The 14,204-nt window shown below is 40.0% G+C and overlaps 1 protein-coding gene across 3 annotated transcripts in view; it reads right to left on the bottom strand.

The window, feature by feature from the left end:
- Spice1 (spindle and centriole associated protein 1) overlaps positions 1 to 11,259 on the bottom strand; it is a 42,289-nt gene extending 31,030 nt beyond the window's left edge. The window contains exons 1-4 of one of the 3 annotated variants that reach the window (XM_021664581.2): positions 11,161 to 11,259; positions 3,271 to 3,366; positions 2,634 to 2,681; positions 887 to 1,030 (exon numbers count right to left, since the gene is read on the bottom strand). In XM_021664581.2, coding sequence (XP_021520256.2) covers positions 887 to 1,030; positions 2,634 to 2,681; positions 3,271 to 3,366 — 288 coding nt within the window. In that variant the 5' untranslated portion in view covers positions 11,161 to 11,259. Of the gene's footprint in view, positions 1 to 886; positions 1,048 to 2,633; positions 2,682 to 3,270; positions 3,367 to 10,572; positions 11,108 to 11,160 lie in introns of those variants that run through there. The other 2 variants (XM_021664582.2, XM_060370464.1) reach the window with 2 other exon arrangements.
- Between the last annotated feature and the right edge of the window lie 2,945 nt (positions 11,260 to 14,204).

Below are 14,204 nucleotides of genomic sequence, written 5' to 3'. Positions count from 1 at the left end.
ACTGTCTGTAACTCCAGTTTTAGGAGATCTGACACTTTCTTCTGGCATGCACAGGCACCAGGCATGCACATGGTGCACAGACATACATGAAGGCAAAGCATCATACACTTGAAATTAAAAAACAAGTATTATGCCATTAAAATCGCATAACAACACGGCCAAAATTTTTAAAGATAAAAAGTCAAACTAATTTAAAACCATTTGCTTTACAAAATTTGTAGAAAATTGAATAGAACTAAAAAAATACTATTATTAGGTTAGCCAATGCAGACCCAGACTGATGGGAACTGATGTGTGCTCTCATGTGTGAATCCTGGCTTCTAATTGTTAAGTATGTGGTTTAGGTGGAAGGAAGTGTGTACAGAGGCCAGAGAGGCTTCTTATGGAACCATGAAACTAGAGAAAAGGTGGGATGAATACATGTGATATGAAGTGAATGGGAAATGAGAGAGATAGACAACTCAGTAAGACAGGATGAAGGGTGGGGGAAGAGGGGACAGGGTAGAAGACAACCATCCCCGACAAGTGTTATGACAATCGCAGAACATGCTGCTCTGTAAGCTAATTTTGAAAGGAAGAAAGAGAAAAAGGAAAAAAGAAAATTCCAAGCCAAGGAGTTATATAATCTAAGGCTACAGAGCTAATGAGTTGTGGAAGGAACATTTCAAGCAGCAAACCAGACTCCACCACTCATCCTGCTGCTCCCTGCACTAGACTCCACCCCTCATTCTGTTGCTCCCTGCACTAGGCTCCAATCATCATCCTGCTACTCTCTTGCAGAGGCCCCACGCAGCTCACTATATAAGGCTGCAGTAAATAATAGAGTCTCAACAGTGAAACCAAACCAATGGAAAAAGAACTCTAAAGGCAATGAATTTTTCACTACCTCCTTCATGATAGATAATTTTCTTTTTTCAAGACTTGAATTTTCTGGTTTCTGTTTCTTCCATTTTCTCTTCAAAGCTTTTTCTTGAAGTTCCCAGTGCACCAATGCTCTATTCTTTGACTTGTGTATCTCGTGACGGCGTACCTACACAGAAGGAAAAACTGTAAAGAAATGTCTTCAGTAACAAAGAAGTTACATGTTCCTATATAAGACACTTAAACTAGTTCACCACATCTTGTCTCTTTCTGGTTTCACATGTGTGTGCATGAGTGTTCATGCATGTACATCCATAGCTAACACTTTAATGGTCTTCTAAGTTTTCAAAAATGATCTAAAAGAGAAATAACTATAACTTGGAGGTCTATCACAAAAATATAAACTCTACTTCATTTGTACCGACTACCAAAACCCCTAGTGTCCTTCAATTCACAGGTTAAAACTCATAGCTCTGAAGTAGCTTCGTATGAAAGTGAGCTCACAGCTGATACAGTTATCCATGGAGGAGAGTCCCTGAGGCAGAAGAGACAGGAGAAGGGAAGAGTCCACTGGAGCGACTGAGGAGTAAAAACAGACACTCCGCCTTCACAGGTACTCAAGTGCTCAGAATTGTAAGTATGAACAAAACTCGGGCCATCTAATGAAGTTTTAATCATGCAAACTACCAAAAGGACTGGCAATCAAGAACTGTGAACATGCAAATCAGAAACACAATGAGCCAGTACTTTACACCCAACAGGAGAAATACAATCTAAAGGTGACAATAGTTGCATGAACTGGAAGCCCCACGTGTGCTGGTGGAATTCACATCACATGAGCACTTTGGAAAACAGTTTGGCAGTTTTCATAGATTCCAATATGAAGATACATGCCCTAGCCAGTCTAGTCTACATATACACGACTGACTGTGTGTGTTCACACAGAGACCTGTATAAGAACGTCCACAGTGGTATTATTCGTAACAGACAACAAGCAGAAATAAACCAGATGTACAACTGACAACCAGATAAATCATATCTGGAATCTCCATTCAATGGCACATTATTTCACAACACTAAAGAATAAAGTAGATACACACGCTACACCGTCGATGAATCTGTAAAACACACTAGACAAAGAGACTACAAGTAACATACCACATACTGTATTACATTTCTAAGAGAATCAAGGCTAGACAAATCCAGAGACAGAAAGTCAATTAGTCACTGCCATGGATGGACAGGCTAGCCAGGGCTACACAGCACATACCTGTCTTGAAAATATAACAATGATAATAAGAAATGCTGAAGATACGTCTAGACAGAAAAGACAGAGATCTATAAGTCAATTCTAGGTAAGTAAGCCAAAACTGTTGAGCAAAATTCTAACAGTGGCTGGTTAAGTCTTGTTAAAATCAGAAATTCCTTAAGTTATGCTTTTAGGTTTTATACAGCGGTGAACAAGATTAAATAAAATTACACAACTTCCAGGACTGGAGAGATGGCTCTAAGGTTAAGAGCACTGGCTGCTCTTCTAGAGTTCCCGAGTTCAAGAGTTCAATTCCCAGCAACCACACGGTGGCTCACAACCATGTATAATGAGATCTGGTGCCCTCTCCTGGCCTGCAGGTGTACATATATATAAATATAAAACTATAAATAATAAATTACCTAACTTCTAAGAACTGATAATGGTTTATGTTCTAAAGATTAGAAACCAGACACCAAGTAAAATATAAAATCCAGGACTTAACTTTCAGTGTTAAACTTACCAGATCTTCAGGAGTTGCCCGGTGAACTGTTAGATCATTCACAGTATTCTTTAAAAAGAAAAAGAAAAAAGAGGCATGAGTTTTCAAATTTTCCTTATGAATTATTAACAGTTACTGAGTTTTAGTAGCTGAAAATTCAAAATGAAAGAAAAAATATTTTTTTAAGGAACCAACACTATCAATATAATGTTAAAACAGATTACTCTTAAGTATCTTCTAGAAAACAGACTATTTTTAGGTGTTATACAGGAAATAAATCACTCTATTATCATAAAACAGGATAGCAAATATTATAAATAAACTTAACTGAAGCTATCGTTTTCAGATACTAGGATTCCACGAGGCAGTTGTAAAGTGTTTTAACAAAGAAAGTGTGGTCACTACAGTGAGCTGCAGAAGGACCTTTTTTTGAGGACATGGTTTCTCACTAAAACTCTAATTCTTGGAAGGAAATAGAAGCTATTACCTTTACTATGTGTCCTCTAGGATGGGGAGGATGAACATCCTGCCATTCCCTCCAAGACCAAAACCTGCCTGGAAACCCACCTGACCGTGTTAGAGACTGAGCTCCACCACACCAGCACATGATCAGAACACCCACTCTCCAGAGCATGTTGCCTACAACCCTGATACTTACATCCCATTCTTGCCTCACTGCAGCTTTCTTCTTTACTTTCAGAGTTTTTCTTCCACCTCCCCGGGGACCAAAGCGATTCACTCTGATCAATGACATCTAGGAATATTAACATTTTTTTAATAAAGGCAAAGAAATATTTTTGCATCATGGGGGGCATCTAGGACAAGTAAAATCACTCTCACAATATCAGAATTTAAGAATAGGCTATCTAAACACTTGATTTTCCCACTTTACAAAATTAATATTGAGTGAAACCAATAACCATGATAAAAAGATTTTAAATGACAAAACCTTTTGCTTAATAAAGAACTTTATAAATATAGAAATTATGACCTAAAATAGAAGACTAAAATGGTTATATCTTTGTCAGCAGATACAAAGCTCACAATTACTGGAGCAAAGGCCAGAGCTGGGTAACCTGAGGAAGGCAGTGCAGTTCTAAGCATGCTAACACATCCCTGCCAAGCACATGTGTGCTCCCCTCAGAGGGGTACAGACTTTAGAGAACCTTAAGGTCTGATTCCACCTCTAGTAAATCTTCACACAGCACTGAATAGAGCTGATTTTGTAAATTACTAGCATTTGCTGACAATCAAAATCGCCATGTAGGACTAAACATCATAAAAAGTTAGGCCAGGCCCACAGTCCACAGTCCTTGAAAATCAAGGTTTTTACAATCCATAGGTATCACCGAAAAAACAAAACAAAAATACGCGTGACTTCTACTTCAGAAGATCTTTACCTACTGTGGCAATTCAATATGAAAGTATCACTTACATTCTAAGAGACTCGAACTTTTGTTGGGCCTCACAGCCAAAGTTAGCCAAAGTTAATTAATACACCCTGAAGTCACTTAAAAAAATTTTTAAGATTTACTTATTTATTAGGCACACAGTGTTCTGCCTGAATGTATGCCTGTACTCTAGAAGAGGGCACCAGATCTTATTATAGATGGTCATGAGCCACCATATGGTTGCTGGAAATTGAACTTAAGACCTTTTGAAGAGCAACCGGTGCTCTTAACCTCTGAGCCATCTCTCCAGACCCAAAGATTTCTTTATTCTATGTACTCATCCTGTTTGTTTAATCTACCTGTAAGAGAACAATGTAACAATAAGCCTATTTGTGTTGGATTTCCTATGTAATCAACTTTTGCAACCTAAACTAATGTGCCCTTTTATGCCCCTGGCCCAAAACAATGCATGTGTATCTTTTGCTGAAAGCAACTAATATAGAGATTGAAAGCAACCTTCTAAAATGAATAACCACTTATGAATGTTGGCTAATAAACAATGGTGTTCATAGTAGTTTATTGTGTGGGTCAGTGAGGATCACTAAGAGCCAGTTACTTAATCCATTATAAAATCTTTTAAAGATTTCTGTTAAGATATCTTTCTTTCCCCCATTCTTTCCCACATGATACCTTCTGTGCTGTTCAGTAAATACAGAGCAAAACCCTTTGTTAGAGACAGAGACAAGCACACAAAACACACAGACACACACGCAAACACAGATACTTTCATACACAGACATACAAACACTGGGACAGACTGACAAAACAGCCTTTAGGCAAGCAGATTCTGACTCATACAATAGAGGACAGAAGACACAGGGAGCATTCAAATTTTTACTCACTCTTGGTTAAATGACTGCAAGGGGAAGTGCTTTTCTTTCCTTAAAGTGTTAATGCATTATTGGTGACTCAAAGTTAATCACTAATGCATATAATCCACACAACCTACCAAAATAATTACAGAACTTTCAGGCTAACTTCCCTACTAGCCTACAGTGCCGTAAGTCATACCCCCCCCCACACCGTCTGTCTTCCCAATGGAGATTAAACACAGAGCCTTGCACACACTAGGCAAGATTCTACCCTTAAGCTACCCCTTTCCCTTTCAGTAAGTACTTTAACAAAATAATCTACTGGAATAAAGATTCCTAAACTTCAGTGTTTCCCTAAAACAATCTTCCTCACTCTCTATATTGTCTTTCTCTTATGACATTTTACTCTTTAAACATGTTGTCTAATTTCAGAGTTTACAATCCAAAGGAGGTAAATCATAAAAGGTTAAAAAATGACAAGTTATTTTGTTTTTTCCTGTGGTACTAAGCTTAGACTGATGGCCAGGTGTAAAATATGCTAGACAAGTTCCCTCACACTGAGCTCTACGCCCAGACAAACAAATAAGACTTGTTCTCCCATGATGAGGCCATTTTTCTTTACCTATTTTAAGTTTTGTTAAATATATATATATATATAAAGAGTTTCATAACATTTTCATACATGTACATAATGTACTTTGATTATATCACTCCCCAATTGCCTTCTCTTCTCCCCGCCCCAAGCTGGTCCCATGCCTCTTTACAAATAATCAAATATCTCCCTTCTACGTTCACATCTTTTCCTAAAAGCTAGAGAAAACATGTAATACTTATCTCTCTGAGTCTGGCTTTCCTCCCATTTAGCATAATTTCGAGTTCTATTTTCTTGCACATATGGTTTCATTCTTTCTGTAGTTGAATAATACTCCCTTGCAAATACACATTACATTTTCTTTATCCAGTTATCTGTTGATGGACATCCACAATGAATTCATAACTTGACTATTGAGAACACTGTCACAAACATGGATGCACAGGTATGCCAATGGCACCCTTAGGACTCCTTTGAGTATATACCCAGGAGCAGTACATACATCATGGTTCTTTCTTTTGTTTTGAAGAACCTCCACACTGGTTGTACTAATTGCCTTCCCTACAACAACACACAGGGGCTCCTCTTCAGCTCCCAATATTCACACCAATATCTGTTGTTTTCTTGGTGACAATACCCATTCTGGTGAGATACAATGTAGCTTTGATTTGTATTTCGCTCATGGCTGAAGATGTTGAACATGTTTTTTAAAGAGAACTATTTGCGTGTGTGTGTGTGTGTGTGAGAGAGAGAGAGAGTGAGAGAGACCGTATGTATGTGTGGGTGCCCCCAGGAGTCAGAAGACGGTGTCAGCACCGGAGTTATGGGTGGGCACGAACCACCCAACATGGGTACGAGGAACCAAACTCCTTCCTCTAGAAGAGCAGTGCATGCTTTTAACGACCGAGCTATCTCTGTCCAGGAACTGAACGTTTTTCTCATATATTTATCAGTCTCACATACTTATTGTACTTGTTTTGAAAACAAGTACATTCACTTCATTTGCCCACTAATTAGTAAATGTTTTCTTTTGGTGTTTAGTTTTGTGAAGTTCTATATTCTGGATATAATGCCTGTCAAACAACTGAAATATATTAGAGAAATAAGGCTTTTACCCATACTGGTGGCTGTTTCTTCACTCCTTGAGTTCCAAATGTGTAGCTTCTTAATAGGGTATACTATCATTTGTCAATTTTTTTCTTACATTGATTTACTTATCTCTGGGCACAAATAAGGAGCACAAGCATAGTCCATGTATGAGGGCCAGAGAACAAGGAGTTGGTTTCCTCCTTCCACCATAGGGATGTTAGGTTGGGTTGCCACCGGGCCATGGGCCATCTCATCAGCCCACACTTGTTAACAGTCTCGTGCAGAATGTCTTTGCCTGTGCCATTATCTTGACATGTTTCCCTGGTTTCCTCTAAGAGATTCATGTCTTTCATTAAGGTCTCTGATCAATTTGAATAGAAGTTTTACTAAGTGGGGAAAGGGATATGGTTTCAGTTTCTGTGTATGAACACAATCTTCTCAGCACCATCTGTCACCACAATTAAGTTTTACAATGGTGATGACAATAACAGCTGTAGTGAGGTAATGAGACATCAGCAGAGCCTGTCTAAGCATTTACTATCCACTAGACTGTTCTAAGCTCTTTGCACATACTAGTTTATTAGAAGAGCTCCATGAAGTGGTTACTACTTTGACACAATTAAAAAAAAATATAGATAGATAGACAGACAGATAGATAGATAGATAGATAGATAGATAGATAGATAGATGATAGATAGATGAGAAAATTAAGGTGCAAAGAGTTAGCCAACTTTGAAGTTCAGCTGTAGTAGAAACAGCCAGCATTTAATAGGACACGGAACATGGAAAAGTAGTTTACATAAAATGAACCACTGCATTCACAGTTACGTTCCAAAAAGGGTACCCAAACAATGCAATTCAAAAAGGACTGTTTTCAATATTCCTATGAAAAACTCAGCCTCCTACTTCACATAGGGCATAAAAATTAGCTTAATATTAAGTCATATATTAAAATGTTAGAGCTAAAACTATACAACTCTCAGAAGACAACATGAATACAAATTGCTGTGAACCTTAGGTCAAGGAACAGTTTCTGGAGTATAAAGCCAAAAGCACAAGAAACCAAGATGTGGAGAGGACAGTGCAGTTCGTCAAACTTTTTAAACATTGTACTGAAAGGTATAATCAAAACTGAAAAGATAACTAATGCAGCGGCAAAAGATCTGCAAATCATTTACCTTGTATCTAGAATATATAAAGAAATCTCATAACTGGACTATTCAAACAACCAAATTTAAAAATGGACATAGATCTTGAATAAATATCTCCAAATAAGATATTGCAGATGGTCAATTAGCACACAAAAAGACGGTCAATACAGGGGCTGGGAGATGGCTCTGTGGTTAAGAACCCTTGTTGGTCTTCCTGAGGACCTGAGTTCAATTCCCACCACCTACGTGGTGGTTCACGACCACCTGTAACTCCAGATCTGACACCCTCTTCTGACCACAAAAAGCAACAGGCAGCACATGTGCACATACATCCATACAGGCAAAACACTCAGACACATAAGATAGACATAAAATAAGATTTAAGAAAAAAAAAAGGGAAAACAATGAAATGACAGCCAGAACTCTAGGGTGACTTTAATTAAAAAAATACACACACACACACACACACACACACACACACAAGTATTGACAAGTATATGGAGAAAATAGAATTTTCATGTATTTGTTGATTGGAATGTAAACTTACATAGGCACTTTGGAAGACCAATGGGAAGTTACTCAAAAATTTAAACACCATTACCATGTGAACCAGCAATTTTCCTACATAAACACTCAGGAGGAATAAAAACATTAGTCCATAAGAAACCTTGTAAGTGAATGTCCACAATATTATAGCTAATAGACAAAAGTAGAAACATCTCAAAATGCCCATTAACTGATGACTTATAAATATATGATATACCTATACAACGGGATGTTATTTGGCAATAAGGTATGAAGTACTGACCTAATCTACAATGTGGATGAAGCTGGAATATATTAACTGTGAGAAGGCTAAGTGCAAAAGCCGGTATCACATGATACCTTTTGACCTAAGTTAACAGTAGGCATATACACAGAACATAAAGTAAGCTAGTGGTTGCCTGGGGAGAGAGGAGTACGGTTTGTTTTTCTCCTGGGGAGGAGAGCTGAAAATGTTCTGGAATTAGCTAATAATGTTTGTACAACTGTGAATGTACTTAATGTATTTAATAGATGGATTTTATGGTACATGAATTATATCTCAAAGCTGCTGATTTTTTAAGTATGGGAAATACAGTATGTTCAAAGAAAGGAAGCCCAATATATTGTAAACACTCACTTAGATCTACAATATACTACACAGAAACACAAAGTTGCAGTAACTCTCTGGACAAATTACATATCCCTAAAAATTATATTAAGAAAATTTAATAACAGAAAAAAGTTAAACACAGGGCTGACAAGTTAGCTCAGTAGGTGAATTTCTTGCCTTAAAGCCACAGGACCTGAGCTCAGATCCACAGTACGCAGGCAAACACCAGAAAGGCATGACAATCATGTAATCTCGGGCTCAGGAGGACAGACAGGCAATCCCCAAACTGGCTAGCTGCATTAGCCAAATCAGCAAGTTCTAGATTCAAGGGAGAGACCATACTGTAACATGTAAGATAGAAAAAAAAAAAAAAAAAAAAAAAAAAACCAAAGCCACAAAGACACAGATATCCACCTCTGACACACACACACACACCATATACATTTGCAAAAAAAAAAAAGTAAAATGTAAAAAAATAAAACACAGACTGCATGTATAAACTCCCTGATGTGTGTGTGTGTGTGTGTGTGTACGCACCATTAATAAAGAGCCTCACCACTAATCCTACAACTCCATAAAACACAGTCTTTAGAGATAGCATGGTATAATGGCTAAGAGTACAACCTAGAATCAAACTGTATGGATTCACTCTTGAGCTTTGTCACGAACTCTAAAATGAAACCGACTAAATATGTAAGCTGGTTGCAACACCTGCCTGACACAAACTGAGTCCTGTTTAAGTGTTGATGACATCAGTGACAATCGTTAATTCCTTTCTCAGATGAGTTAAATGAGGCTTAGAGAATGTAATCACACTGCTCAAAGTGACACAAATAATAACGAAGAGATAAAGTACTGACACTCAATGTGTGACTAACTATAAAGTACACGCTAGGAAGCTACAAACAATAGATTAACACTGGTTCAAATCAGGCAACTCTTTTAAAAGGGAGGGGTTTTTTATTTCAAATTATATTTAAAATATTACAATTTTTCATAAGCTAAAACTCAACCAACCTCAATCCTGAAAACAGTCATGAATCTGAAGTATACAAAACGCTTGTGAGTGGTTAAAAACAGGGGTCAAAAGGTCCATGTGCCTGACTCCCTCCAAAAAAACAGTGTCAGAAAATTAACAAAAGAAGCAGTGTTTTTGAATTCTAACAGAAACTAGAGTATCTTAAGGACAGTAAATAATCGCCATACCCTGAAGAATTGGGGTCTGAGTGAAAAAATGAGGACTATTACTTGCTTCCTAACTGTTAAGGTTACAAGTCATTTCTTATTTCTCAGGCTCTTTGTTGATATGCATACTCACTCATAGACCTCTTCCCTTGGCCTCCACAACATTCTTTTTCCTGATGTTTCATCTACTCTTTTCTCTTTTTCTTCAGACTACGTTGGCCTCTTCTCACATAAAACTTAACCAAGACCCTCCTCTAGCTCTATCCCAGTCCTCGTTTTCCTCATAGACATGCCCCTTCACCAAAAACCTGGGAACCCTACTGCATACCACAAACTGAATAGGCAATGGCAGTCAAACTGCAAATGAGTCTGTCAATGTGCCAACCGAGCTTGCTTTCTAGACCCCTAAGAGGATCAGAGCTCCCCACGGTGATCACGTGGCTCTGAGCAAAGCTACACATACACTGGGCATGCAAACACAGTGAAACACTTTCATATTAAAGGCAGGCTTTTATGAAGGGACGGAGGGATTCGACCAGATTTACCTTAAGTAGTATGAAAGCAAACGGGCGGGCAACAAGAGCACTGTCCCTGCCATCAACCTTACCCAGCTCCAGGGATACAGGTGTCAACACAGACCTTACTTCCTCCTAAGATTTTAATGGAGGCCACTGTAGATGATAACCCAACTTCAAGAGCTTCTCTTCGTGTGGCCCGACTGACTTTTCTTTCCAGTTTTCCCTCCCGCACATCCTAAGACCTAGCTCCAACCTCCGCATGCAGTGTCAAGCACCGTTTGGAACAACTTCATACTCCACCCCAAGCCGGCCCAAAACTCTGAAGCTGCTCTCTCTCTTAGTAACCCTGTCCTAACCGATCAACTTAAAGGACGCGCCCCGTCCCGACACCCGTCCCGGACACTTTTCCGCTCCGTTGCTGGACGACAAACACTTGGAACAGCCAACAGTCTCGGGATGTCTACCGCCAGCAAGCTGCGCGCCAGGCGCTACCCGGAACCGCGCTCCGGCTCCGGGAGGGGAGCGGCCGCCCGGCCACCGGGATCCCCGGAGGCGCCGGCCGCTTCTCCTCACCCTGTGCGCGGAGGTCAGGCCTACCCCCTTCACCCAACCTGCCTTGCCGCTGGCCGACGGCCGCCTCCACCCCGACTAAAACTTCAGCCTCCAGAACCGCAGAGCCCGCCACGGAGGAACCCGGAGGGCGGCTTCCGGGATGTTGCCAGGGTTACCAGAGCCCCGCCCCCACGCCTTGCGTAAATCCGGCGAGTGCCTCCGGAGCGTCCCAGAGCCGGTTCAGTTGTGGGTTTAGGGCAGCTTTCTCACTTGTTTTTGTTGTTGTTTGGTTTTTTTGTTTTTGTTTTTACGGAAAGCGCTGTGCGGTTCTCAGCCAGAAGGGAGCGAGCGTCGGAAGCCTCGAGGAGTCGCCAAAAGAAACGTTGCTCTGCACGCCAGCCTTCTCACACCGCACTTACTTGCCTTCGCTTTTGTTCGCCTACTTAAAAATATTTCTTATCACCTGCTTGTGCGCCACATACACTTGGTTCACCGCGGGCTAAAAGCAGACCCCATCCTCAGGAAGTGTACAGCACTGTAGAAGAAAGCTACTGACGACAGACACGTTTGCGGTGAAAACAGTGGCTGATTCTAAGAAGGAACGGCACAAACTAGATAGTGCGCTTACGGGAAAAATTTCGATTTCGCGGAAAAGCTGAAATGCAAGGAGGAGCAGACCGTCGAAGAAGAAGAGCATTTTTACCTGCGCAAGGATGTCTGTCCAATTGCAATGAAAGAGTACAAGTTGAGGAAACTTTGTGGTTGTGCTTGTTGGACCGAGCCAAGATGTGCATAACTTCGCAGATCATGTTAAGGACTTTACAACGAACTTCCTACTCTTGCTAACATCCTTTATAGCCCCTGAGTTTCTGTTGTTAAGAAAAAGCAACGCATGGATCAACAAGCATTCGACAAGCAAGGAAATGCCTTCTGAGAGTTTCCACTCTGACATGATGTGAATGTTCGTCTACATACAATGATCATAGTCACTTTTTTCTGTTATATTGTCCAGGCAATTCAACTGCCCTGTCCTCAAGTGCCTTTCGGGTCCTGTTATCGCCTGAGTCCTATGTCATCACCTGAGCTAGGTGCTCCAGATATAACCCGTCTGCCACTCCCACAGCTCTCTGCCTCAGTTTTTCTTCCCTTCCCTCCTCTCAGACTTTCTTTCTTGACACCCCCTCCCCATGTTCCTCTTTCTCTTCTACGCCCTTCCACTGTCTCTCACTCTATCTCTCTACCCTCATGGCTCACTCAGGCCCTAACTACTCTCTGCTCTCCTTTCCCCCCAAAAAATCTCTTCATATCCAGCTCTGTTGTGTGTGGCATTCTTTACATATATCCTAACACCTTCCATTCTGACTTGCTGTAGTCACTTGGCAAGTTACCGGCACTGGGTCTCCTACCTGCTTGCATTATTGTAGCTGCACATTTAAGGCAAATGTCCATGCTGACTGATTCATGCCCACCAATTTAAGGCCACTACAGTTGATTATCTTGTTCGGGTCCCTGTTGGAATAATTCTCTCCCTCTCCTAGGTGACAGTGGTATAATTTCCTATTTATCTCCTTCTCCAACCTCATAACAGCCTATGGACTTGCTTCTGACTTCATTCTTTAAAACTAAATTAATTTTAAGAAAACTGCTATCAGTTTCCATCGCTGCTTCAGTCCTCCTAACAACGTATTTACCCACAGACTTCAGCTTCAGAAGCCCAGTGAAACATGAGCACACACACAATAAAGAAAACTAGAAAGTACACAATAATCAAAACGATCAAAACCAGTGATGAAGAAGAAAAATCTGAAGACTAGATGTCCACAAGAACCAAACTAAAGATAATAACAATTTCTCTTTAGAAACAAAACTACACAGGACGATACCATGTGTTGTTCCATTTACTCCCCCCTTGGTTTTCCTGTCATATATGCAGACATTGAAATTTGTCTTGTTTTATATTATGTACTTTATACCTATTAAAAATACATTTTTGCTGGGCACGGTGGCACATACCTGTAATCCCAGAACTCAGGGAGACAGAGGCAGGCATATCTCTATGAGTTCAAGGCCAGCTGGTCTATAAATCGAGTCCAGAACAGCCCAGGCTACACAGAGAAACTCAGTCTCGAAACAAAACAAACTTTAGAAAAATAATTAACAAACTTATACTGAAATTCTTGTGAAAATGAAGAAAGACCTACAATAGCCAAAAAATAAGAACGAAATTTGATTTCTAAAGATGCCTCATTTTAAAACTTACTATAAAGATTATAATAATCATAACGTCATGATAGTGCTAGAGAATCATTCAAATATGTCAGTAGAGTAATACAAAATTGAAAATAAACTCATACAAATGTGGAAAATACAAAGGTAATACAGTGGAGAATTTTTTTTAATGAATCTTGCTGGAATAGTTGTATCTCCATATGAAAAATAATGGATCTAAACATATTCCTACCACATTCAAGAAATTAATTGAAAAAACTGATCTTAGGGCTGGAGATACGGCTCAGCTTGTAAAGTACCTGCTGCCTGAAAATGAAGACCCTAGTTACATCCCCCAACCAGGCATGGTGATATGCACTTGTAATCTGGGTTGGTTCATTTGAAGTATCAACTTGTGACAACCTAGAATCAACCAAGGAATCACCTAGATCAGATTAGCCTGTTGGCAGTCTGTGGGGGTATCACCTTGATTATTAATTGAGGTAGAAGAGCCAAGCCCACCCTGAGTGGCACCATTCAAGGCAGGCAGTTCATCCCTGAACTGTATTAAGAAGCCACCTAGCAACCAGCATTCTCAATGTCCCCGCTTGTGCTTCTTGGCGGGAAAGCGAGTTCCAAGGTCTGAGATTGGGCTATGTGGAATACCAAGTATATCAGTCTTTCAGTTCATGCCTTGAGTACCTGCCCTGACTTCCCCCAGTGCTGGACTGTAATCTGGAACTGTAGACCAAATAAACCTTTTCCTCCTCTGTGTTAGTTTGATCAGGGTGTTTCATCAAGTAAAGGCAAAAGCAACTAGAAAATAATTCTGGTGCTGAGAGGCAAAGACAGGTGGATTCCTGGAGCTCATTGGCTCACCAGTCTAGTTGAATTGTAGC

The sequence above is a fragment of the Meriones unguiculatus genome, chromosome 17 (genome assembly GCF_030254825.1).
Source record: "Meriones unguiculatus strain TT.TT164.6M chromosome 17, Bangor_MerUng_6.1, whole genome shotgun sequence".
NCBI lineage: Eukaryota > Metazoa > Chordata > Mammalia > Rodentia > Muridae > Meriones > Meriones unguiculatus.
The sequence above is the reverse complement of the archived record's forward strand: the minus strand, read 5'-3'. Positions and strand labels throughout refer to the sequence as shown.